General features: G+C 45.7%; 1 protein-coding gene across 1 annotated transcript in view; it reads right to left on the bottom strand.

Annotated features, from left to right (window-relative positions):
- Window positions 1–6474: 6474 nt before the first annotated feature.
- CATSPERB (catsper channel auxiliary subunit beta) overlaps window positions 6475–25713 on the bottom strand; it is a 65558-nt gene continuing 46319 nt past the window's right edge. The window contains exons 19-27 of the mRNA XM_087826737.1: window positions 22569–22708; window positions 20208–20405; window positions 19331–19441; window positions 16530–16640; window positions 15144–15279; window positions 13678–13778; window positions 12634–12708; window positions 7259–7389; window positions 6475–6607 (exon numbers count right to left, since the gene is read on the bottom strand). Coding sequence (XP_087682863.1) covers window positions 6475–6607; window positions 7259–7389; window positions 12634–12708; window positions 13678–13778; window positions 15144–15279; window positions 16530–16640; window positions 19331–19441; window positions 20208–20405; window positions 22569–22708 — 1136 coding nt within the window. The remainder of the gene's footprint in view (window positions 6608–7258; window positions 7390–12633; window positions 12709–13677; window positions 13779–15143; window positions 15280–16529; window positions 16641–19330; window positions 19442–20207; window positions 20406–22568; window positions 22709–25713) is intronic.

The following is a 25713-nucleotide window of genomic DNA, read 5'->3' as shown; positions in this document are numbered from 1 at the left end:
TCGCTTCCACTCCCTCTGAAAAAATATCCTCAGGTGAGGATTAAAAAAGAAGAAAAAAATATCCTCAGTAAAATTAAAAATTAGTAAATGCAGGAGGTTGGATAAAGTAGAAAGAAGAGCGCAGCCCAGGGAGGCCCGTTGTCAGTATCGCAGCGAGTTTAGGACATCTCTCTGGGACACACAGCCCAGGCCTTAGAAGAGAAGGGGGCGGCTGCCAAACTCATTTTATGATTGAACAACTTTTATGCCAACACCAGATACAGACAGTTCCAGAAAAGAAAATTATAGGCTCATTTCAGTTCCACTCACAGTCGTAAAGTACAGAATAAGTTATTAGTTAGCCAGACTCAGCAGTGTATTAGAAAATAAAACATCACAATCAAGTAGGGTTTATTCTAGGAATGCAAGAATGTTCCACGATGGTCGAGTTACAAGTCTAGAGGCAGGAAGACTCTGGTCATAACTTTTCTCTGCCAGACAAGTTCCTTACCCTCAGAAAAAGAAACCTCTGCTTCAACACATCCAGAAGTTTGCAGTGAGCACAGTTAACCAGCATCCTCTCCAGCGTGGGAGAGGAGGCCTCCCTCATGACAGGCCCGGGGCACATGCGCACAAGCACCCCCAGGACCGCGAGCTGCTGCTCTGACCCTCCTGAGCACGAGCGTTTTCCTAGGTCTTGATCAAAGGGGGAAAGGTTTGCCGTACCAGAAGGGGGAGGCCTGGTTACCACCAACGGAACAAGGCTGGCCATCACCGGGTATTTGTCTATGTTCCTCACGGTTTATAAAGGTGTGCCAATTATGCTAATATCTTTTAACTAGAATGTAACAATAAAAAATATGCATGAGAATAGCCCTGTTTTGAATATGGAACTAACCAAAATTTACTCATAAAACCTAACTAAGCAACTCTTCACAGGCAATGACTGTTGTCTGAATTCTATGCTTTTCCCTACAGATACCGAAACGGCGTGGACACACAGTGCCAATGAGTGCGGGTTAAAGCTGAGGTGAGGTGGAGGGTGAAGCTGGCTGTGTCTATGAGCAGGACAGCGGCCACCTTAATAGGAGGTTTAAATGCATAGGTCTTACTGAAAAGGCTGAGGTCAAGGTCTTCCACCCAAGCAAGCATTTGAAGATATAAGGTCTACTTAACAGATGTTGTAGTATAATTTTTTTTTTTCACATGGAAAAAGTACCATTCTACTGCGAATAGAGCCGGCAATCATTCCCTTGCTTTCAGAGTCAATCTTTGCGTGGCCATCCGACTAATCTGCAATGGGTTGGCAGGGAGGAGCACATATGAACTGAAAGAAAGGTATAGGAGGATCCTCACAGGGTTGTTTACATTTATCATTGGAGCAGGAACAGGAAGAAGAAAAGGCTGGGAGGTGGAGGCTGGCAGGGCAGGAGCAGGCGGGGGAGGAGCAGGCAGGGCAGGAGCAGGCAGGGGAGGAGCAGGCAGGGCAGGAGCAGGCAGGGCAGGAGCAGGCGGGGGAGGAGCAGGCGGGGGAGGAGCAGGCAGGGCAGGAGCAGGCAGGGGAGGAGCAGGCAGGGCAGGAGCAGGCAGGGCAGGAGCAGGCGGGGGAGGAGCAGGCGGGGGAGGAGCAGGCAGGGCAGGAGCAGGCAGGGCAGGAGCAGGCGGGGGAGGAGCAGGCGGGGGAGGAGCAGGCGGGGGAGGAGCAGGCGGGGGAGGAGCAGGCGGGGGAGGAGCAGGCAGGGCAGGAGCAGGCAGGGCAGGAGCAGGCGGGGGAGGAGCAGGCGGGGAGGAGCTGGCAGGGGAGGAGCAGGCAGGGCAGGAGCAGGCGGGGCAGGAGCAGGTGGGGGAGGAGCAGGCAGGGGAGGAGCAGGAGGGCAGGGGAGGAGCAGGCAGGGCAGGAGCTGGCAGGGCAGGAGCAGGCAGGGGAGGAGCAGGTGGGGAAGGAGCAGGCAGAGCAGGAGCAGGCAGGGGAGGAGCAGGCGGGGGAGGAGCAGGCGGGGGAGGAGCAGGCGGGGAAGGAGCAGGCAGGGGAGGAGCAGGCAGGGGAGGAGCTGGCAGGGCAGGAGCAGGCAGGCAGGGGAGGAGCAGGCAGGGGAGGAGCAGGCAGGGGAGGAGCTGGCAGGGGAGGAGCTGGCAGGGGAGGAGCAGGCAGGCAGGGGAGGAGCAGGCAGGGGAGGAGCTGGCAGGGGAGGAGCAGGCAGGGGAGGAGCAGGCGGGGGAGGAGCAGGCGGGGGAGGAGCAGGCGGGGGAGGAGCAGGCAGGGGAGGAGCAGGCAGGGGAGGAGCAGGCAGGGGAGGAGCAGGAGGGCAGGAGCTGGCAGGGCAGGAGCTGGCAGGGGAGGAGCTGGCAGGGCAGGAGCAGGCAGGGCAGGAGCTGGCAGGGCAGGAGCAGGCAGGGGAGGAGCTGGCAGGGCAGGAGCAGGCAGGGGAGGAGCTGGCAGGGCAGGAGCAGGCAGGGGAGGAGCTGGCAGGGCAGGAGCAGGCAGGGCAGGAGCTGGCAGGGCAGGAGCAGGCAGGGGAGGAGCTGGCAGGGCAGGAGCAGGCAGGGGAGGAGCTGGCAGGGCAGGAGCAGGCAGGGGAGGAGCTGGCAGGGCAGGAGCAGGCAGGGGAGGAGCTGGCAGGGCAGGAGCAGGCAGGGCAGGAGCTGGCAGGGCAGGAGCAGGCAGGGGAGGAGCTGGCAGGGCAGGAGCAGGCAGGGGAGGAACAGGCAGGACAGGAGCAGGCAGGGCAGGAGCTGGCAGGGCAGGAGCAGGCAGGGGAGGAGCTGGCAGGGCAGGAGCAGGCAGGGCAGGAGCTGGCAGGGCAGGAGCAGGCAGGGGAGGAGCTGGCAGGGCAGGAGCAGGCAGGGGAGGAACAGGCAGGACAGGAGCAGGCAGGGCAGGAGCTGGCAGGGCAGGAGCAGGCAGGGGAGGAGCTGGCAGGGCAGGAGCAGGCAGGGCAGGAGCTGGCAGGGCAGGAGCAGGCAGGGGAGGAGCAGGCAGGGCAGGAGCAGGCAGGGGAGGAGCAGGCGGGGCAGGAGCAGGCAGGGGAGGAGCTGGCAGGGCAGGAGCAGGCAGGGGAGGAGCTGGCGGGGCAGGAGCAGGCAGGGGAGGAGCTGGCAGGGCAGGAGCAGGCAGGGGAGGAGCTGGCAGGGCAGGAGCAGGCAGGGCAGGAGCTGGCAGGGCAGGAGCAGGCAGGGGAGGAGCAGGCAGGGCAGGAGCAGGCAGGGGAGGAGCAGGCAGGGCAGGAGCAGGCAGGGGAGGAGCTGGCAGGGCAGGAGCAGGCAGGGGAGGAACAGGCAGGGCAGGAGCAGGCAGGGCAGGAGCTGGCAGGGCAGGAGCAGGCAGGGGAGGAGCTGGCAGGGGAGGAGCAGGCAGGGCAGGAGCAGGCAGGGGAGGAGCTGGCAGGGGAGGAGCTGGCAGGGCAGGAGCAGCAGGGCAGGAGCAGGCAGGCAGGGGAGCATTGCTGGGTAGCTGTGGGCGTTGGGACCGGCTCCGAACTCCACGGTAGGCAGAAGTGCTAAAGACACTGGGTGGCATTTACCAGCCGCCCGCCTCAGTGCTCAGGACATCACCTGTCACTCAGTATTTGCCCCTCACACCAGCAGGGTTGGGGAGCGGTGGATAAACCCAAGCGCTAAGCCGAGGGACAAGCTGCACCCTGTCCCCCCTCCTGGGCCACGGCTGCGCACTGGGAGCTGCAGGGGAGAAGGCCTGACGTTGACCGGCCGTGGGGTGCGCACTGCCTTGAGGCGGAAGGAGGGATGTTGTCCCCCCCAGCCTTGCCCACCAGCCCCAGCTCTGTCCCCTCCCGTCCAGCGCAGAGCCGCGCAGTGGGCCCAGGGCTCCCATTTTCACTGTCCCACGTCCTCTCCTCTCCACAGGCTGCACCGACGTTTCCTGTTCCCCACCCGTGGACGCGCTGCCAGGCTGGAAAATGGTTTTCTTCTTTGGGGATGGTCCTAAGGAACAGCAGGGCCAGGTCTGAGCTGCTCGACCCTGTCCCGACCACAGCTGACCCATCTCGGTAACCATCTGCTTCAGGCTCCAGCCGGTTCTCGCTGCGGATTTTTAACTCGAACTGGAGACCCAGGGATGGAAGTGGTGGCGGGGTGGGGCTTAGGCACAGTGGCAGTGTGTGAAAATGTCAGGCCGGGAACACCTGCCCCTGCAGCCTGGGGCTGCCTGGGGTGTACAGGGTCACGGGCCCGCTGAGTGTGACCTGAATGCGGGGGGCTGGAAGCGGAGGGTGGATGCTGAAAGAGGGATATTGGTTCTTCAGGTTTGAATGGTTGTTTCTGTGGTGCAGAGAAACTCGAATTTCAAAATTATTGGTCTAGACAAAATAGTCTTGGCCAGAGCTACTTTGTGACCTTCGGAATGGCGCTTTCGCTGCCTGTGTCCCCAAGCTGAGACGAGGAAAAGCTGCTACAGAACCGATGTGTGGGTTTCCCAGGTAGGCTGCTCGCTGAGGTCACAGCCCAAGTAGGTTTCTTCGATGAACATCTAAGTGGCAGATTACATGTCCAAAGGTGGCTGCAACAATTCCTCCTGACCCTTAGGCTCTTGCAATGCAGTCTTGCCACTCAAAAGAGATGCCTGTGTATTTCTCTTCCCTTCACATCTGGGCTGGCCCTGGGACCACCTTGACCAATAGAATGAAGCAGGAGTGACATTCTGAGACCTCACAGTCTAAGTATTAAAGAAAACCTGGCAGCTCCCATTTTTGTGTTTTGGAAGCCAACCTCCACCTAAGAAGCGCAGTTACTATGATACCACAAGTCTGTGAGTTAAGCCTGAGCCACCTCTGTGGGGGGACAGATACCCGGCCAGCCCCCAGCTGTTCCAGCCAAACCAGCTGGGGAGCCTGGTAGGGAGTTAGGAAATCGCCTTGGGCATTCCAGCCCCAGCATGCAAAGGATCCTGGCCTTGCTGAGGGGGGTTGTTTCTGGTATTCTGTTGCGTTGGCCTTCAGTGAACCTCCCCTCTGGATATTCGTGAGCATGCATAGTCCTCTTACCTTGAATCTGGGCTAGACATCCTTTAGCCAGTGGAGGAAATTGTGCCGGCACTAGGCCTAAGGGTGGCAGCTTCCCCTTTTGCATCCTTAGGAGCCTTGAGTGGTCATATAAGGGCTCCATATGACCTGGTAGAGAAGCTACATAGAGAGGCCATGTGGGGAGGTCTTTTGAAAAGGGAGAGCCCTTTTCAAAGGGACCACATAGAGAGAGAAAAGCTCAGACACCAGGAGCTCAGCTGAGCCCAGTCCCCAGCCAACCTGCCCGCTGAAGGCCATGCACAAATGACCAGTGGCAAGACCAGCAGAACCACCCAGCTAAGCCCCGCCCAGACTATACCACCTTGAGTGAATAAAATGGTTGTTGTTTTAAGCCACTAAATTGTGGAGTTGTTCACAGGGCAATAGACAATGAAGCAACCAGGTAAGAGTGGGATCCTGAAACTTGACGTTTAGAATGAGAGTGACATTTACATCCCTGTCCCACGGGTACTGGGCATGGCCACGTGATTTGATTTGGCTAATGGACCACGAGTGGGCATGACATGTATCCCTTGCTTTAGACAGTTCAGATGGTTTGGCTGGGTCTCTGGTGTCTGGTCCTGTGCCATGAGAAGAGCTGCCAGGTGAGTCCTGCTCTTCAGCCTGTGTTCCAGAGGACAAACATGGGACAGACCTGCCTTGAGCAGAACCACCAAGGCCAATCCACAGACCGGTGAGCAAGAACCGCATGTTTATGGTCATAGGCCACTGTGAGCTGAGATTCGAGGGTTGCTGCTGCTTTGAAAACTGACTAAATGCTCAGCCAACCAAATAGCATCTAAATTCTTCCTTCAGCGAAATCTTGGCCACTTCCCCATGTGTCCCCCTCTGAGTCAAATGGTGGATTCTGACTCAAAATAAACTGGAGGATGTTAAGCATATTCAGAATAGAAAAGTTATGCCATAGAATTGCAAGTTATAGAGATGTGTTCTTTTTTTTTTGTAAAATCTTGGGAAATTTTTATGGGCTGGGAGTTTTGAGATGTTTGATCAAAGACTGAAGAATATGTTGCCCAGCTGGCGTGGCTCAGTAGTTGAGCACTGACCTAGGATCCAGGAGATCTCGGTTGGATTCCTGGTCAGGGCACATGCCCAGGTTGCAGGCTTGATCCCCAGTGGGTGGGGGGTGGGTGCAGGAGGCAGCTGATCAATGACTCTTATCATTGATGTTTCTCTCTCTCTCTCTCTGAAATCAATACAGACATAAAAATAAAAAGAAATGTTCTCAGTTCCTTGTCATGGTGACACTGTATTTGGTAGGCTAACTAAGGCTTCTGGCTGGGGTTCTCAGGGATTGGACTGACTAATGTAAAGCCTGCCCAATATCTGCACCGTGCTAGGTGGCAGGGCGATGGCACACGGGAGATGTCCGGCTCCTGAGTCTGATTCTCGTATCCCCCTGCTCCCAGGCCTCTCGGAAGAACGCCCATGACATACGGCGCGGCCACAATTCCCAGCTTCAGAACCAGCTCTTCTGGACTGGATGTCTCCTGTGGTCAAAGCCGTCGCTGCTGCCGAGCTGCTCCTGAGCTCTCCAGGTGAGGCTGTGATCTCGGACGGAGGGCCATGTTCTGACGACTTGGGAGCAGGCGCTGGGACAGCGCTCACAGAGGCTCATCTGGAACTAATGCGGCTCGGGGTTTTGTAAAGCAACCGAGGCCCAGACGCATGTTCTTCCAGCACCGCCGTGATGGGGTCACAGAGGCCTCTCTTTAGTGCTACAGCCTGCTTGTGAAAGTGCTTTGAGGAACCCAGATGCTCCCCACTAACTCTGGGGAAGCTCTAAAAGGTTGGCTTCCTTCACCACCTGTCTGCCCTGGCAGCCCCTCCTCTCCTCTCCAGTGACAGCGAGGCTCAGGGGACCAGACGCTGCAGAATGGGCTCCGGTCAGGAAAGCTGGAAAGTGCAGAAAGCCCCACTCACACAGAGGTGGTTGGCACTTTATCTTTTTCTAAGCACCTCAAGGAAAAATCCTTTATATAAGAGTCAACAGAAGAAATTTTCTATGTATTGAAAAGAGTGGCAAACATACTGACAAAGAGAAATTTTGAGTTATAATAGTATTTTATCTAGTTTGTACATTAACATTTAAATATATTGTTCTAGGAACTGTCTAACAAAACTACGAAATAGAGAGAAAATCAGAACCCTAAATTCACGCTTCAGATTTTCGTCGACAAGCCAGCTAACTGGAGCCGACGTTTGGTCATTACATTTTGTTTCTGAAAGAGAACCTTTGGTACCTTTCCAACGAGTAGCCACTATGTATTTGAAACATAAATGCTATAAAAATCAATCCCCCCAGCACCACGGCAGTTGCGATGGCAATAAGCGTGTGTCCTGGAAACGACAGCGGTACTTCGTCGACATAAATCTGCAAGAGAAAAAGCAAAGTCTTTAAGCTTCTGAGTCTCATAATCCAAAACACTAAGCTTTATACGGTTCCCACAATGTGGGGACACTACTAATCATTTAGGAAAGTCCTGCCCAGACTTACTGAGCATCCACAAAGCTTGGAAACAGTCTCTGGGTGATTTGGTTAAGTAGCAGCTTGCACACAATAGAGAGGAAATAAGAAGTCTCCGTATTGTCCTGTGCCCTTCCCGGTCTTGTCAGTGGCGGAGGCCGGCAGGCAGAACTCCCGGGGAGCAGGACAGCGTCCTGCAGGGGTTCCGGAGGAACGGGCCGGGCTGTGGGAACGGGGCAGGGCGCGCCCAACTGCCTCAGGCGCCCCGTATCCTGAGCAGGATCTTGAAAAACAAGCGGGCTCACAGGAGACAAGGCGCAGGAGTGACACTCCAGGCGGAGGGCATAAGCCTGGGCTCTCTCAAGCTATCCTCTCTTCAGGAAATCCTCTATACCAGTGCTGACATAGGGAACTTGCTCTGTGTTCAAAATGGTTTCTCTGCCTGAATGTGTAATTCGTGAACAGGTTCCTAGAGGAGAGGGAGGATTATCGACAGAGAGGCACAGCGGTGTCCTTTCCTCTGAGACTTGGGCTAAGGATGGTGCCATTTATGTGAAACGTAGAGTGGGCGCATGTGGGAACCACGCGCTTCAAGTCCAGCGGCTTATGTCTTCTGGGTGAAGCAAGAAGCAAGATCATCTTTTGAGGTAGAAGAAAGTGGACTTGAATGGAAATAGGACAGTGGGGAACGTGGGAAAATGCTAATTCATAAGAAAAAGGATTGGTAAGGGTATAACTCAAGGTAAAGGTACCACCATCCTCCCAGTGACCCAAGGAGGCGCCTCTTTCCTCAGAAAGAGTCCCTATACGCCATCAGTTCTCCTACAGTCCCTTTCAGGGTCATCATTTCCAATCCACTTTCGATACTGCTGCTGAGAGCTTTATTACCTCACTTTGTATAAATAAGCTACTCTAATAGCCTCCTTTCCAAGCTGTCAACCCATATGGACATAATCACATTGCCAGAGTAATCTTAAATACCAGCCCGTCTATAAAGCACTTTGAAAGTGAGGCTGCTTTATGCAACTAAAGAATCTTGACCGTGTAGAGCTGGTACCAGAGGTAGGCGTTGGAAGCAACAGAATTGCAAAGGTAGATATGGCCAGCTGGTATGGAAGGCAGTGAGAAACCATTCTTTCCGATTTGGAAAGATATCCTCACGGTGGGGGATCAGCTGGTTTAACCATCTCCTGTTGTACTTCAGGGCTCAGATTATGTGTCCAGTGGTACTGGAATTGTTGGGGATTTGATAGAAAAATGTTAGATACTGAATGTGATATACTGCTTGTGGTCTGCATTGCATCATTTCTGAAAGATAACAAAAATCTTTCTTTTAAGCTGGATCATCAGAGGAGATCAGATAATTAGTTTTATTAAGAAAGATCTAGTCTGTTTGTGACCAGTGAGGGAGACAATTGTGTGCTACATGTGATTGCAAAAGTCAATTTTCTTTTCTGTGCCACAATCCATTGTAATTAAATCTTTTTTTCCCCCTCAATCTCTCCGTTCTGCTTCTTCAGTGTTGGCTAAGTCCCCTCATGTCCCAACAGCTCTCGTGGTTGACAGCAGCTCCTGGAGCTTCAAGCTTCCTAGTTCAGTATCATTAGGAAAGAACAAGTCCATGTCCCAGCATTTTGAGGAAAAGTCCTGCGACTCCCTCTGATGGGGCTGCTGTAGATCATCTGCTAGTCCCTGAGCATCTTTTAAAAACGATGTTTAATAGCTTCTCATGGCTGAGAGGAATGTTTAAAAGTCCTCACTCTGACATTCAAGGTCTTCTACACTTTGACCTTACCTACCCACTTTCTTACCCATAACCTTACATTCCAGCCAAATGGATATAGACTATTCAAGGGGGAAGCTTTACGCTTTCCCATGTATGTGTCTGCTTCTGCTGTTCTCTCCACCTGGAATGCTTTCCTTGCCCATTTCTACCTAAAATGAAATTTTAGTCCCCTTACCAGATGATACAAAAATTTCACTTGCTCAATTAAGCCATCTGTGATATTTTAAGAGTAGGAATCTCTGTCACCTCTGAACTCTGTATTTTCCACATAAACTACTACCTCTAAAGTTCTTGAACAGAGTTTTTCTTCAGATGTTTCCCCTCCAACCTTCTTTGACTATCCAACTATTCTATGCCATGTCTAAAAAAAAGGTTAAACCCCAGAATCATAAAAGAGTATGTTTTAGACACACTGTCCCTCGACTGCCAAAATACTTCAATTTGTACTTCAGAAATACAAAGAATTGACTTAAATAATCACAGTGCAATTTGCAAAATCAAAAAATTAACACTGAGAAAATGCTATCATCTCATCGATTATCCCCAAAATGTCCAAGATCATGCTTTGCATTCCATTGTCTTAGGATACTTTCACAACCAGGTTTCAACTCTCCTAAGAAACTTTACACTCTTTTAAAACTATTTCTTAGTGATTCTCTTCCTTTGTTAACTGCAGTTACTTCCCTCTTACTTTTATTCGTTGCTGTGGTTCTTTCTGTATTTGTGAAGTTTCATTTTCCTATGCTGATACTTCTGTTTAGCATGAAGAACTTCCTTAAGCATTTTTTTAGAGAAGTTCTGTCTACAGTGGATTATCTTCATTTCCTTTATCTGAAAATGCCTTAATTTTTCTTTCATTTCTGAAGGATATTTTCACTAGATATAGAATCCTGGATTGACAGTCCTTCCCCCACCCCACCCCACCGCAGCACATTAAAGATGTTACTCAGCCCGGCCGGGCGCGGCTCAGGGGTTGAGCATTGACCTAGGATCCAGGCGACCGGGGTTCGATTCCCCGTCAGGGCACATGCCCGGGTTGCGGGCTCGATCCCCAGTAGGGGGCGTGCGGGAGGCAGCAGATCAATGACTCTCATCATTGATGTTTCTCTCTCCCTCTCCTTTCCTCTCTCTGAAGTCAATAAAGACATATTAAAAAAAGAAAAAAAAGAAAAAAGATGTTACACAACCTTCTTGTAGCTTCTTTGGTTTCTGACAAGAAATCTGCAGTCAAATTGGTGTTCCAATATGTAGATTGTTTTTCTCTGGCTGCTCTAGAGATTTTTTCCCCTTTACCTTTGATTTTGTAGCTTGATTATGATGCGTTCAGGCATGATTTCTTTGAGTTTATCTTGTTTGGGATTCCTTAAGCTTCTTGACTATATAAGTATATGTCTTGCCCGGCTGGCGTTGCTCAGTGGTTGAGCGTCGACCTAGGATCCAGGAGATCGCAGTTTGATTCCCGGTCAGGGCACATGCCCGGGTTGGGGCTCGATCCCCAGTGGGGGGCGTGCAGGAGGCAGCCGATCAATGACTCTCTCATCATTGATGTTTCTCTCTCTCCCTCTCCCTTCCTCTCTCTGAAATCAATAAAGATATATAATAAATTTTAAAAATCACCTTTAAATATATGTCATCACCAAATTTTCAGCCCTATTTCTTTAAAAAATTTTTTTTTCACCAAACTCTTTTTCCTCTCCTTCATGGACTCTGGTGGCATGAATAAATGTTAGACCTTTTGATATTGCCACATAGGTCTCTGAGGCTATTCTTTTAAAAATCTTTGTTCTTCACGTTAGATTTCTACTGATTTATTTTCAAATGCATTTTTTTTTTTCTCTGCCACATCCATTCTGCTATTGAGTCCATCCAGTGATTTAAAAAAATTTAAATGTTGGATTTTCAGCTCTAAAGTTTCCATTTTGTTCATTTTATAGGGCTTCTATTTCTCTACTGAAAATGTCTCCTTTTCCGTTTATGTGAAAATGATTATGATAATTGGTTTAAAATATCTTTCTGATAATTCCATTTGTTGTCACTTGCTGATTTTCCTTTCTCTGCAGAATGGATTCTATTTCCTCAGATCTTGGTATATTGAGTAATTTTGGATTGTAGCCTGGATATTTAAGATACTGTGTTGTGAGACTCTGGTTTCTGTTAAAAATTCTCTGGCAGACGTTGATTTTCTCTCTGTTTTAGCAGCCAGTTGTACCGGTCGAGTGGCCATCACAAGCTGTGCCTGGCTGTGTGTGGGTGGCCCCGTCGGGTCAGGGGTCAGAGCCTCTCCTCGCTGTCGCACGTCCCCGGTTCCCGCGCCCCTCGGGCTATTCTGGAACATGCGTGCTGTGGAGGGCGTAGCTTTGTTTCGAAGCCTTCGCTCTGCTTCTCAGGTGTGTGCACACGGTGCGCTGCTGGAGCCTGTGCCAGTTCACGCGCAGAACCAGGGACCTCCGTCCCCGCGCTCCCCTCTTGGTGCCCCCCACGCCAGGGGCCCTTTTCCAGGCTCTGGGGAGAGAGCTGAGCCCCCTGTACTATTGTGATGTCCCTGCAACAGGCTGCCTTTGGAACAAAGGTGAAGAGAGGGAGGAGGAAATAATGGGCATTCCCTCCGGGGCGTCTCATGTGGCCAGTGCGCGGTCCCTAGTCCCTCCATCTGGCGGGGGCCCGCCCTGGGGTCGTAGGCCCTGCACTGCGGCCTGGCCTCTCAGCACCCAGGTGGGAGCCAGGCGGGGGGCTGGCCTGGGGCAGGGCCAGGGCAGCAGATGGACGGGGGTGGGGGGGTGATTTTGTTATTGGTAATGTATCGGTGTTTGACAGTGAATGGGCAGCCAGTTCAATCAAGTCGTCCTTCCTTCCTGTTCCCCACCGGCAGCGGCTGTCATTCTCTGAACAAGCAGAAATGAGTCACTGCCCACCACGGGGTGCTTTGGGGAGACTGATTTTGGTTCCAGACTCTTTAGGTCTTGATAGCTTTTGGGGTAGTTAAGGCCTTACCCTCGCAGTGTGCCTACCCTAAGGCAGGACGGCGCTGGGATCCGCAGCGTTAGGGACACGAGTCTGCGGGAAAGGGGGGGAGGGGAGGGGCGCTGAAAGTCACAAAACCCAGCTCAACACGGCAGGCGAGAGGGGGCGACAATAAATGCAGGCACCTCTGAAAACTCCCCCAGCACCCATGGGCCCTGCCACCTGCCACGCGCCCTGGCTGCATCATTCCTGACAATGTCGCCACCACCCTTCAGGACCCCTGTCTCCAAGCCCCCCCATCACACAAACTCTGCCACGTTTAATCTCCAGTGTCCTTTGGGCTGCTGCTCGCCGTGTTCTTTCCTCAGCCGTCGCCCCATTTGACATCTGTATAGTGACCGTACCTGAAACTCTTCCACCAAGTTACAGAAAGTGACTCCCGGAATGATGGACACTCTGAAGTGAAAAAGCTCAGAGCCCTGTGGAAAAAACATACCAGGTCCTTAGCAGCACCGACACGCGTGTTCCTTTAAGTGCAAATATACACGGGGCCACTTTCCCCATAGATGCTGCATGAAAAATTCCAACCCCCAGCAGCTCTGGGCGTTTCCTGCATTTTTCAAAGTAAAAATGGAGAGAGAAGGACAGGAGTCTGAAACAGGGATTCCATGGCTGCTACTGCACTGGACCTCTAGAATGAAGAATCAGAAACATGAACCCTGACATGGCCTTGAGGTAAACGCTGGGCTGGTCCCCGTGCTCATGGTTTTGATGTCACCCAACGTTTATTGGTTTTCTCAGCAACTACCTAGATGACATCAACCTCACACGCTCCGGTGGGCAGCTGGAACCAGGAGCCTGTCTGTGTGTATGCAGGCGAGGGATACCAAGCCCATTTCCCCCTAACTTTTGGAAACAGCCTTTCTGCCCCACTTGATAGATACTGTATTGTTCTTGCTTATAAGCTCAAAAAATCCTAAGTTAATACTAAAGCCAACTTTCAAATATCTTTAGAAATAATAACATGGAAGGAAATGGAAGACAAACACTCTCCTTATACTTTAAGGATGCTGTTGCCACCATTCATGGACACTTAAACTTTAAATTAAAACCAATCTTAGTTTAGACATATATATTTTTAAAAATTTTGTTATAATTTTTGTTTATTGATTTTTTTTTTAAAGAGAGATGGAAGGGAGAGAGAGGGAGGGAGGGAAAGAGAAAGGGAGGGGGGAGAGAGAGAGGAAAGAGAAACATCGATTTGCTGTTCCACTTATTTATGCATTCATTGGTTGATTCTTGTATGTGCCCTAACCAAGGATGGAACCTGCAGCCTTGGTGTATTGGGATGATGCTCTAGCTAACCGAGCTACCTGGCCCGGATAGACATGTACATTTTATCTCAACTCAGACACGTGTGAGGAAAAACCAAAATTCTGCCAACTTACCTTTATGCTTAAGTTGAGGCCTGAAGGATTATATACTGGAACATGAAGAATAGATTCTAAGTAATCTTTCAGTTTTTGCACACTTTCTGGTACATTGTGTTCTAAAAGTACATGAAGTATAGTTTAAGCACATGTATACTATTTTCTCATTTTTTATAAAACTTGTCCCATACATTAAGGCACAATGAAAGACTGCATGAATCTTGACATGACTAAACCACTCCATGACATGACTAAACTATGCTATACTTTCAGTTCTCCTTGACTTTGTGGAGATAAATTTAGGGGAGAGTAGGCCCCGTATTCACATTGCGTTCCCAGGGGCATCATCAAAAAGGGCAAGGCCTCTGAGCACCCTAATTCAGGCTGGCCTTTGCTTCCAGCTCCATGCTCATGACCAGTCCTGACCTGCACAAACCTTGTGTCTTTGCCAATGAGATAATTTCAGGATCACCTTCGTGGTTGGTAAGTGATTTTAAATAAGGTGGCTGAAAATTTTCACAATAGGCTCACTGAAACCTTTCCCCAAAAATGTTATGAGTTACTCCTGCCTTTCTTATCATTCTTTGTGCTATAATGGTATACAAAATCTAAAGAGAGGAAAAAGCTGATTGTAGCATTTGCCAATTTCCATGGTGTAAATACCCTCACCACAGCTAATTTCAAACTATCAATGGTTTAACAACCAACATACAAAATGCTTGTAGGTTTAAAAATCAGTACTCAAAAGCCAGTAACAGCAGGCTCCAGCATACTACAGAAAATGGGATGTTAGTTAAAGCAAAACATTTAGTTTTCTTTACTGATTTCTCATTCCAAAAATGCATATGTTGGGCAGAGTAAGACTCACTGAATATCGAAAGTCTGGATATTTGGTAACATTAATGACTGATCAAATTTTCATTTAATTCTATCAATCTATATGACTATTGATCGTCTTAAAGTATTCATGCATAAACAAACACAAAACATGCAACAAAACACTACATATTTGAGGTGAAATTGAACTGTAGAAGTTTTCATTATTCTTCTTCAAAAATATTTCTGCATCTTTTCAATTATTTTACCATAAAATCTTTAAGAAATGTCCTCATATAATTAGAAGATAAATCCAGTAGATTATCTGGCAACACCTCTTGTAGCCTCCTGTGTAACACTGCATAAGCAGTGAAAGGAGACGCTTAGGCCAATCATTTTTGCTACTAATCTACAAGAGAGCTTTCAAATATTTTACAGTTCAAATTCTTCAAAAATGCTTTTATGCCTTAGAATCCAGGTCACAGGAAGTGGCGATGAAATAAGTGGGAGATAACAGAAGTGGGATGAACAGCAATGTATCAAGTGATCCAGATTCTTTTCCAAAGAACTCCTGGCTGCCTCTTGTGCAGTTCTTGCAAACCACTTATCTAGGTGATAATAATATCCTTTATAAGATAAAATAAGTATAGAAAAAAAGCAAATCCTACTAATTTCCCAGTGTTTCCTCTGATTCACTTCTATCACAGTAACCAGATATGGAGATTTCATTGGGGTACGTCCATCCTCACTGTGAATTTCCAGAGAAATTGGATATTGTCTAACTGGAAACTTAAAACGAGGAACCTAAAATACAAATTCCAACAATGAATGTAAATTTGGAAAATTCAATACTAACTTGATTTCCTGGTAAAGAAAGCATAGCTACATTCCCAAGAGTTTGGCTATGCTAAATGAAGTGGGCTTCTTACTGTCTTACAGCAGAGTCCATGTGAACTCCAAAAGTAATATAAAAACATTGTGGGAACAAAATTTGTAATTTTCCACAGGCCTTTTTCACAGGTCTTGACTAAGAGGACATGCAAATTTTCTTGGCTAACCTATATCCCATAAGGCACTGCATGACCTGGATCCTGTGTGGCTCCCTCATAGCTCCCTCCTCGCCGGTCATGATCTTTCAGCCACACTTTTTAAACTCAGGCTCTGGAGTCAGAGTTCGAATCTAACTCCATCACTTATGAACGATGTGATCTTTGGCAAGTTACCTGGCTTTGCTGTGCCTCAAATGAAATCTTGGAGACAGCTTAGAGCAGTGTTTCACAGATAGTAAATGCTCAAGAAATACTGTAATTCAGCAAGGGGAGTGCTGAAGACCTATGTAATAACAACCCTCATCATTTATTGACTGTGATTATGCCCAATATTATATTAAGTGATGTAAAGATAAAATCACTTAATATAATGCTACATATAATATTACAGATGGAAATAAGATCACTTAATAGAATGCTGCATATAGTCTTACAAGGCATTTGAAGTAGATCTACTTGAAAGTATTGCCAAGTACGCGTTTAACTTAGCTAATGCAAACAGCAACATGAACTTGACACACCTTTGAAGTTTTCAGACTAACAGAAGGAAATATTTGACACAACCTGTCCTTTTCACCAACATCTTATCCTGTCTTCTATTCTGTCACCACCAGACTAAGCTTCTTGATAACATGGATTTCAACTTCTCCCAGAACCTCATATACATTAAATACTAAATATTTTTGAGTGAATCAATATTCACCACAATGTAGTGGGGTGCTTGACAAGTTGCAAATTGTTTTCGTACAATATGAGTGGGTATCTTTATAAGAACCTGTGACATGGACAGGGCAGTGCAGCTGTTATGCTAGTTCACAGATGATGTCGTTAACGTGTCTGGAGACATCGAAATCCAGATCTTTTTAGCTCTGTATCATATTTAATTCTATGCCATAAAAAGATGTTATTTCTATGTCTTAGTGTTCATATTTAACCAAAATGCACATTTCAAAATCTACTTAATACGAAAGGACTCTGTCTTCGGGTAATTACAAGTTATCTTACCTTTTCTCTGCAGTCTGAGAAAGCGACAGCATATGAAAACTTCTGATCATTTGTGCAGTTACACTCCTCCCGAGTAGACACATGAGCACACTGTTTGAATTTACCAGCTTTCTGCAAATGGAAGTAATAAAGGTTGACTTTTTCTTTCCTGTGGCAGGATTTCTACAAACTGAGTAAACCTTCAATAAATATTTGTTCCCTGAGTAAATAAAATCCCCAAGAAAGGGGAAAAAGTCCAATAATAATAAGTATTTCTGAGTTTTGTCTCCTTGCTTTGTCATTTGAACCCAAGCATCACCCAGCTGCTTGCCGGTAATAAAATGTGACAGCTACCCTAGCGGGTGTGAAGCGGCATCTCATGGTGGTTTGGATCAGCATTGCCCTAATAACTAATACTGCTGGGCAAGGTCACCGAGCCGTCCCCCTCCCTGCCTTTGTGCCGGCCGCTCCTCCCCCGGGAATGCTCTTCGGGTCCCCTTTACCCTCCGCATCCTCCCCTGTCCTCCCTTGCTTGGTGAACCTCCACTCATCTTCGGTCTGACTCCCTTGGGCTAAGCTAGGCATCCCTGCTCCACTGCTATATTGTGCGTTTGTGTCTGTCTCCACTACACGTCTATCTGAAACCTTAGGGTGAGTGAGGATCAACTGGGAGATTTTTTAAAAATCCAGATTTCAGGACGACACCCCATAGTTCCTGATTTAGCAGCCATGAGGTGTAAATGAGAAAGCTGCACTGTAGAAATGTCCCCAGATAATTCTGGTTCAGGTTGTGCAGGGCCGTGCTGTTCGCAAACACTGCACGGGCTAATAACGCCATTTAGCTGGTATGACTTTTTAATGCCTGTTCTCCCCCATTAGAGTGAAGATCCATGAAGGCAGCGTGTTTATCATGTTCCTTGCTGTGTCCTCAGAGAATGTCTGTGCAGCGCCCGATTACACTGGAAATGCTGAAATGAACATTTGTTGAATTTCGAAAGATGCATAAGAACCTCTTATCTACGTAGGTGGATATTAGATACATTTCCTAGTCAACTCTCCCCCAAAAAACTGGGGCAAAAAACTAAACTAAGGATTTCCATGTAAATATAGTAAAGTCACATTTGAATAGAGGAGGCTTGGCTCTAGTGACACAACAAGGTTTAGCTTTATGAAAAACTGGAATTGAAGAACTTAGTATTGTAGTTGCTCATTGCTTGGAGGAAGCAGAGCTTCTTATTTTGAAATCCAAGATTCAACAACAAGGCAACCTCCTCATGCTGTGTGTGTGCGTGTGCATGTGTATGTGTGTGTGTAACAATATGTGTGTAAATGTGCATCCTTAGTTTGTTCAACAATTTTAAGCATTCCCCATGCCTGGCATTCTTCTTGGTACTAAAGATACAGTAGAGAACAAAATAGATTAAAAAACAACAGCAACTCTGCCTTATGTAGCTTACCATTTTATGAAATACAATAAATAAATGAGTAAAATTGTAATAAGTGCAATGAGGAAAAATCAGGCAGGGAAAGGGGTGTGGGTGGGTAACAGTGGAGGTGGGAATTACAATTCTAAATAGAGTGGTTAAGGAAGGCCTCACAATGAATGTAACATTTAAGCAAAAAACTAAGAATGGTGACAGAATGTGCCTGTCGTGTCTGGCAGAAGAGCATTCCAGACAGACGAGTTGTTTGAAGCTGCAAAGGCCTGAGTTAGAAATATATCTGGCATATTTGAAGAACAGTAAGGAGGCCAGTGTGGCCAGAGCAGACCGACCTGGGGAAGATCAGGTCAGATGTAATGCCAAGGCCAAATCACAGGAGGCCTTATAAACCACTGTAAGGATCTGGCTTTTCCTCTGTGACATGGGAAGACAACGGAGAGTTTTAAGCAAAAGAAACAATTTTATGTCATTGTGTGTGGTCATGAATAGATATGAATGTCTGTTTCTATGTGTATGTTGGCAGGTAGGTGCGCTTTTCTGGAGAGAGATTCCACAGGCACCTATGACATTTCATCAAGAAGCCACGTAATGTACTTTCACTCTGTTGTCCACCTGGTTCACTCCACACTCCAGAGAGGCAGAGTGCTGCTGGGTTATTTTCTAGGCAGGACCTTGCGAGGAGTTTAAATGTACTTATGTTGGAGCAAATGCTCTTCTTTCCTTTTGGACGCTATTCTTTCCCCAGGGATGGAGATGTGAGATGGGTCTGAGGGCTCTTTTCATTTGAGAAAAGATGCTTTCACCCATTTGTCCCATTTGAAATTCAAATGGGAGCCAGGGAGAGGGCAGGGGTAAAGGGTCCATTTAGACTCCTTGATTCCAAAACCTTAGCTAGGAGTAGCAGTAAAATAAGAGGAACTAAAGTAGTAATAGGAAAATGGGTAGCAGTAGTAGTAGTACCCATCATCACCATCATCACCACCAGCAGTATCACCATCACCACCACCATCACCATCACCGTCACCACCCATCACCACCACCATCACTTCCATCACCACCAGCATTAACACCATCACTACCACCACCACCATCACCATCACCATCACCACCCATCACCACCACCCATCACCACCACCATCACTACCATCACCACCAGCATTAACACCATCACTACCACCACCAGCATCACCATCACCACCATCATCATCACCATCACCACCCACCACCACCACCACCGTCATCATCACCACCAAGGGCAGATAGAGCACTGTACTAAATGCACCTTCTCATTTAATCCCTACGACTATGTTAAATTGTAATTTTACTCAATGATTTCTTGAATTCAAGTAAATACTAGTTTCACTGTAGAAAAATTATTACCTTTGACTTGTGAAAGAGATTTCTTGGTATGGGTTTGCTGGGGTCTGCATGATAAAAATTATCTGTAAGTGGAATGGCAATTCCCATATTAGATGGAGGCCTGTAGTTTACCTGCAGGTGATTAAACAAAGAAAATGTATAATTCATTATTTACTATGTCTTCAATTTAAATATCTTGACTTTCTAGAAAAGCATGCAAAGCAAATAATATGTTTTTAGCGCCAGATAGTAAATTTCTATTCACCCTACCCTCTCAACCCAGTATTTTCTGGAATTTCAACAACCTCAATCCAGAGTAATAAATAGGTGAAAAAGTCTTTAGCACCTAAAATAGTGGCCATAAAGTCAATGCAAAAAAGTTGAAACACCTTATAGAAAGTCTTAGTGATGTATTTAGTAAATAATTCCTCAAGTTTGGTTATTTGTTTTTTTGTCACAGAAAATTATAAGTAATAAGTTAGCAGAGTAATAATTTATAATTTAAAAAGAGTCAGATTATGACAAGGCAAAAATTTAAGTTGTTACTATATTGAAATGGAGGCAGTTATATATATATAGGCTCAGGACAGGTCAACACAAGGGCAAATAACTTCATATATTACAAAAGCCTAAGATTATGCCACCATTAATATACATAAATGATATTAATAATGATGAAACTAAGTTACCAAGGAAAATCATTATTTCAGAAAGTTTTTACATTTTAGAAATAAATCATCGTGACATCCTTGAACTGACATGAGGACTGAAAAATAGCGAGTGTTTTGAGCATCTCAGGAGAGAAATGCTAAGATCAAATGGCTTGCCAAGCACGCAAAAGTAATATACCCCTGGGGCCCTTAAAACGATCTGCTTAGGTGCGTGTGTTTGTTTTTACCGGCAAAGTTTTGATCATGTTAAAACCCTGACTGTCCTTGTGAACTCCACGGATCCAGTCTTCCATGGGGATAAATTTACTAGGAGTGTGATGCAGAGACTTGAGATAACTGCAGCTGCTTTTCAACATTGGCACGAATGTGGTGGCGAAGCAGTCCGTCGATGCTTCCAGGATAACGAATGCCAGTGAGGTTGAACCCTGGAGACATCCAAATCAATGAAGGTTATTTAAAGTAACCGTTGTAGGGTGCCCTGTGTCCGCTCAAAATTCACATGCTGATGTCTGAACCCCTGGTATCTCAGAATGTGACTGCATCTGGAGACAGGGCCTTTAAAGCGGTACCTGAGTTAAAATGAGGTGAGTAGGGAGGGTCCTAATTCCATAGGAAGGGGGTCCCTTTAAAAAGGGGAAATGGGCACCGAGACACCGCAGAGAGAAGGTAACGTGAAGACGAGGAAAGAGGCCTGAGAAGAAACCAGGCCTGCTGGCGCCTTGATCTTGGACTTCTAGCCTCTAGAACTACGAGAAAATCAATTTCTGTTGTTCGAGCCACTCAGTTTGTGGTATTTTGTTATGGCAGCTCTAGCAAAAGAACACAGTAAACAACTAAAGAATATAGAAAAAGAAATAGAAAAAGAGCAATAATAGAAAACAGAAATAGAGTGATGGGTATGACATAATGATCTGTTTGAGAATAAATCGTAACAGAACACACATTCTTTTCCAGGAAGGAATACATTCCAATCTTACAGGATATGGACTTTTAAAAATAAGCAAGAATCAGGAAGGACTTACTAATAAACGCCATAGTCACACCCAACTCACACTGATGGGGCTTCCCCCACTCGCCGATGAGCACCTGGATATTTACTTTGATGATATGAATAAAATAACTCATGTTGGTACACGCTTTGAAAAAAAGTTATTCCCTTAGCAATCACTGAATTTCACAAAGATCTGCTTTTAGTAGGAATTTATGCACGATAAATGTATTTGAGCCTAGAACAGCGTTAAACATTCAACAAAATCTGATAAATTCTGCTTGAAATTTTAAAGTATTTTAGGAATTTTAAGAATGTAGAAACAGTAATAACTCTAGTGGTATAGTAAACTCTGGCAGTGGTAGTTTTAATCCCATCCCCATATCCTATAGCCACTAAAAAGGATGCATTTTTAATGAATTTTTGCCAAAACACATTGAACCAGAATGTAAGCAAAGTTATACTATTAAAGGCAATTTGGGGGTGGGGGAAGCACAAATTAAATAAGAGACAAGAAAGCCAAGAGGAAAAGCCAGAATGTTGGATATTCTATAACACAGCTCACCCGGTTTCTACAGTCCAGCGGCGGGAAGGAAAGGAAACAGTACCTGTCACCCAAAAGAGACTTAAGGGATGAAATAATTACATGCTGTGTGATCTGTTTGGATCCCAATTCAAACAAACCAACCATCAAACTTTTTGAGAAAATTGGGGAAATTTGATCATAGACTGAGTTTTACAGGACTTACGGGTTTTAAACCCAAAATTGAGATAAAAATGTTTTCGGAATGACAATGGCATTGGGATTATGTGCGATAACCCCCAGGTTTTTAAAGACTACCTGGATGCGTAGAGGAGTAAACTGGCATGTTTGCTAGTTGCTGGAAAACACCAGAATAGAAACAAAAAACTAAATGGGGGTGATAAAGCAGAAGCAGCGAAAGCTTCACTATTGTTTGAGTGTGAGAGATACGTGGAAATTCTACTTTTGTCCACACCTTAAAATTTTCATGATAAAAAGCTTTGTAGAAAAGAATGTATTGACTTAAAAGGACTAAAACATATAGTTAAGTGGGAGAAGCCAAAAAAAAATTTTTTTTAATCATCCCTCGAGGGTATTTTCTCCATTGCTTTTCAGAGAGAATGGAGGGGGAGGGGGGGAGAGAGAAACATCGATGACATCAGCCGGTTGCCTCCTGCCAACACTCTAACCACTGAGCAGAAACGGCTGGGGTAGGAGCCACATTTTTCAAGTGCATATATAATGCTCTCCCCGTTTTAGGAAAATACTGTAAGCTCATAGTGATTGAGCATTTTTGATGTTTTAGATGCCCTGCTTGAATGATCACATTTAATTCTCAAAATAGCCTTATGAGGTAGGTACTATTCTATCATCTCCATTTTATAGATAAGGCAACTTAACCACAGCCAAGTAACTTTCCCAAGTTCACATAGAAAGTACCAGAAATGAGATCTAACTCAGGTAGTCTTTTCCAGAGCTCACTCTTTTAACCCTTAACCCTAACCCTTCTTTTCCTTAGCTTACATTCTAAATTTCCTATAACTAATAGACTTGTTTTGTAATGAAAGAGAATCTTACTTGAAGTAAAATTTTGCTAGTTATAGAAGCTTCCAGTAGGTAACTATCAGTATCATCAAAAGTGCCTTCAACTTTAACTTCTAACAAATTTGGGTTTCCAACAATTACTTTCAGTAGTGGTGCTTTAAGTATTCGAACACCTATAGGAACAAGGCTAACGGTTAATATTAGATCACAAATATTTTAAACAATTTATTGATTGGGTAATCGGGATTCTAGATCATCTATTCTGAAGACTACATAATGCCTGCGAATACAGTTAGGAATTTATATAGAGTTAACTTTAATAGTCATTAGAAAAATTTAACTTTGCAAATATTTTCCCCATATTTCTCACAGAAATATTGCTCTGCTCCACCCCTAACTCCTCAACCCGGTTCTTAAGTGCATAGAAAGATCATTTAGTTACTACTGGTCACGCTGGGTTAGAAAACTTCGTAGAGAAACTGAAGGGTAGAGATTAATGAATCATATGGTGGTTCTATTTTTAATTTTTTGAGGAACTTCCATACTGTTTTCCACAGTGGCCAAACCAATTTACATCCCTACTAACAGCACACAAGGGTTCCCTTTCCTCCGCACCTTCACCAACATTTACCATCTCTGTCTTTTTGATGATGCCCATTCTAACAGCTGGGAGATGACATCTCATTGCGGTTTGGATTTACATCTCTCTGAGGGCTAGAAATGTGGAACACCTTTTCATGCACCTGTGAGCCATTTTTGACTTTTTTGGGAAAATGTCTATTCAGGTCCTTTGCCCATTTTTAAATTGAATTATTTGGGCTTTTTCTACTATTCAAAGTTCCATATATTTTTTTATATATTAACTCCTTATCAGGTACATGGTTTACAAATATTTTCTCCCATTCCATAGAGTGCCTTTTTATTTTGTTGATTGTTGTTTCATTTTTTCATTTTTTGCTGTGCAGAAGCTTTTTAGTTGGATGTAGTCCCACTTGTTTACTTTTGCTTTTGTTGCTTGTACTTTGGGTCCCATTTCAAAAAAAAAAAAATCACTGCCAAAATCAATGTCAAGGAGCTTTCCCCCTATGTTTTCTTCCAGGAATTTTATGCTTTCAAGTCTTACATTTAGTCTTTAATCCATTTTGCATCAGTTTTTGTGACTGATATAAGCGTCCAGTTTCATTCATGTGACTAGGCAGTTTTGCCAGCACCATTTAATAAAGAGACTATTCTTTCCCTATTGTATGTTCTTGGCTCTCTTGTCAAAGACTAGCTGATGAGATATGCATGGGTTTATTTCTGGACTCTATTCTGTTCCATTGGTCTGTCTGTCTTCATGGCGGAATGTTTTGATTAACATAGCTTTGTAATATAGTTTGAAATCAGAAAGTGTGATGCCTCCAGCTTTGATCTTTCTCAAGATTGCTTCAGCTATTCAGGGTCTTCAATGTGATACACAACGTTAACAGAATAAAAATTATAGATCATCTCAATAGACACAGAAAAGGCACTGGACAAAATTCAACATCCATGCAAGATAAAAAAAAACAACCTGTCAACAAATTAGGTATATAAGGAATGTACCTCAACAAATAAAGGTCATAAATGATAAGCCCATTCATCATACTCAAAGCTTAAAGCTTTTCTTCTCAGATCAGGAACAAGACAAGGATACCCACTCTTGTCACTTCTGTTCAACATAGAACAGGAAGTTCTGCCCAGAGTAATTAGGCAAGAAAAAGAAGTAAAAGGTATCCAAATCAGAAAAGAAGTAGCATTGCCTCTGTGTGCAGACGACAGGATCTTATATATAGGAAACCCTAATGACGTCCCCCAAAAAGTGTTAGAATAAACAAGTTCAGTAAAATGCCAGGATACGAAGTCAAAACACAAGTATCAGTTGCATTTCTATACACTAACAATGAACTATCTGAAAGAGAAATTAAGAAAGCAATCCCATTTATAATAACATCAAAAAGAATAAAATACCTAGGAATAAGTTTAAACAGGAGGTGAAAGACCTGCACGTACCTGGGTTTCAGGCTCGATCCCCAGTAGGGGGCGTGCAGGAGGCAGCCTCTCAATGACTCTCATCATTGATGTTTTTCTCTCTCTCCCTCTCCCTTCCTCTCTCTGAAATCAATAAAAACATAATTTAAAAAATAAAATAATTAAAAACTATAAGACATCAGTGAAAGACATTGAAGGAGACACAGTAAGTGGAAAGCTATCCCGCTGTGATGTCGTGATTTATAGTAGGAAATATATATTTAGTCTTCTGTTCCATTTCTGGCAGAGAGCCCTTAAAACCCTTGGGAATTCCTAAGTGATGAGAACAACACAGCTGCCTTTTGTTATGTTAATAAGATGACTTTTGGATCACACCTGGGGATGGGAGAACCAACCACCTGATTAGAGGATTGGAATTTTCAGTCCCTGGCCCCACCCCAAACACAGGATAGATCAATTCTACGGCCAAAGAGTTCATCAATTATGCTTATGTAATTGAGCCTCCATAAAAATCCAAAAGGACAGGATTCAGAGTTTCCAGGTTGGTGAACAGCCAGAGGTGCTGGGAGAGTAGCGGGGCCTGAAGAGGGCGTAGGAATTCTCCACCCTTTCCCCTATGCATTGCTTCCATCTGGATGTTCACCATCTGGATGTATCCTTTATCACATGCTTTTATAATAAACTGGAAATCCAGTAAGCAGAACGTTTCTTTGAGTTCTGTGAGCTGCTCTAGCAAGTTAATCGAACCCGAGGAGGAGGTCTGGAGAACCTCCAACCGGTAGCCAGTGGGTCAGAAGCACAATGGGGGCCTTGCGGTTGGTATCTGAAGTTGGGTGGGGCAGTTTTACGGGACTGAGCCCTTGTCAGATCTGATGCTATCTTTGGAAAGACAGTGTCAGAACTGAGTTAAATTGTAGGACAGCCAGCTGGTGTCCCGAGCATTGTTTGTTGGTGTGGGGAATACCCACCTCATTGAAATTGGGTCCAAGAGCCCCTTTACGTGTGTTTAAGGATACAAGTATTAATATTGTTAAATTGTCTATACTACCTAAAGCAGTCTACAGAGTCAATGCAATACCTACCAAACTCCTATGGATTTTTTTCACAGAAATAGGAAAAACCACCCCAAAATTCATATGGAACCACAAAAGACTCCGAATTTCTAATA

This window comes from Miniopterus natalensis, chromosome 1 (genome assembly GCF_054644295.1).
Source record: "Miniopterus natalensis isolate mMinNat1 chromosome 1, mMinNat1.hap1, whole genome shotgun sequence".
Classification (NCBI taxonomy): domain Eukaryota; kingdom Metazoa; phylum Chordata; class Mammalia; order Chiroptera; family Miniopteridae; genus Miniopterus; species Miniopterus natalensis.
The sequence above is the reverse complement of the archived record's forward strand: the minus strand, read 5'-3'. Positions and strand labels throughout refer to the sequence as shown.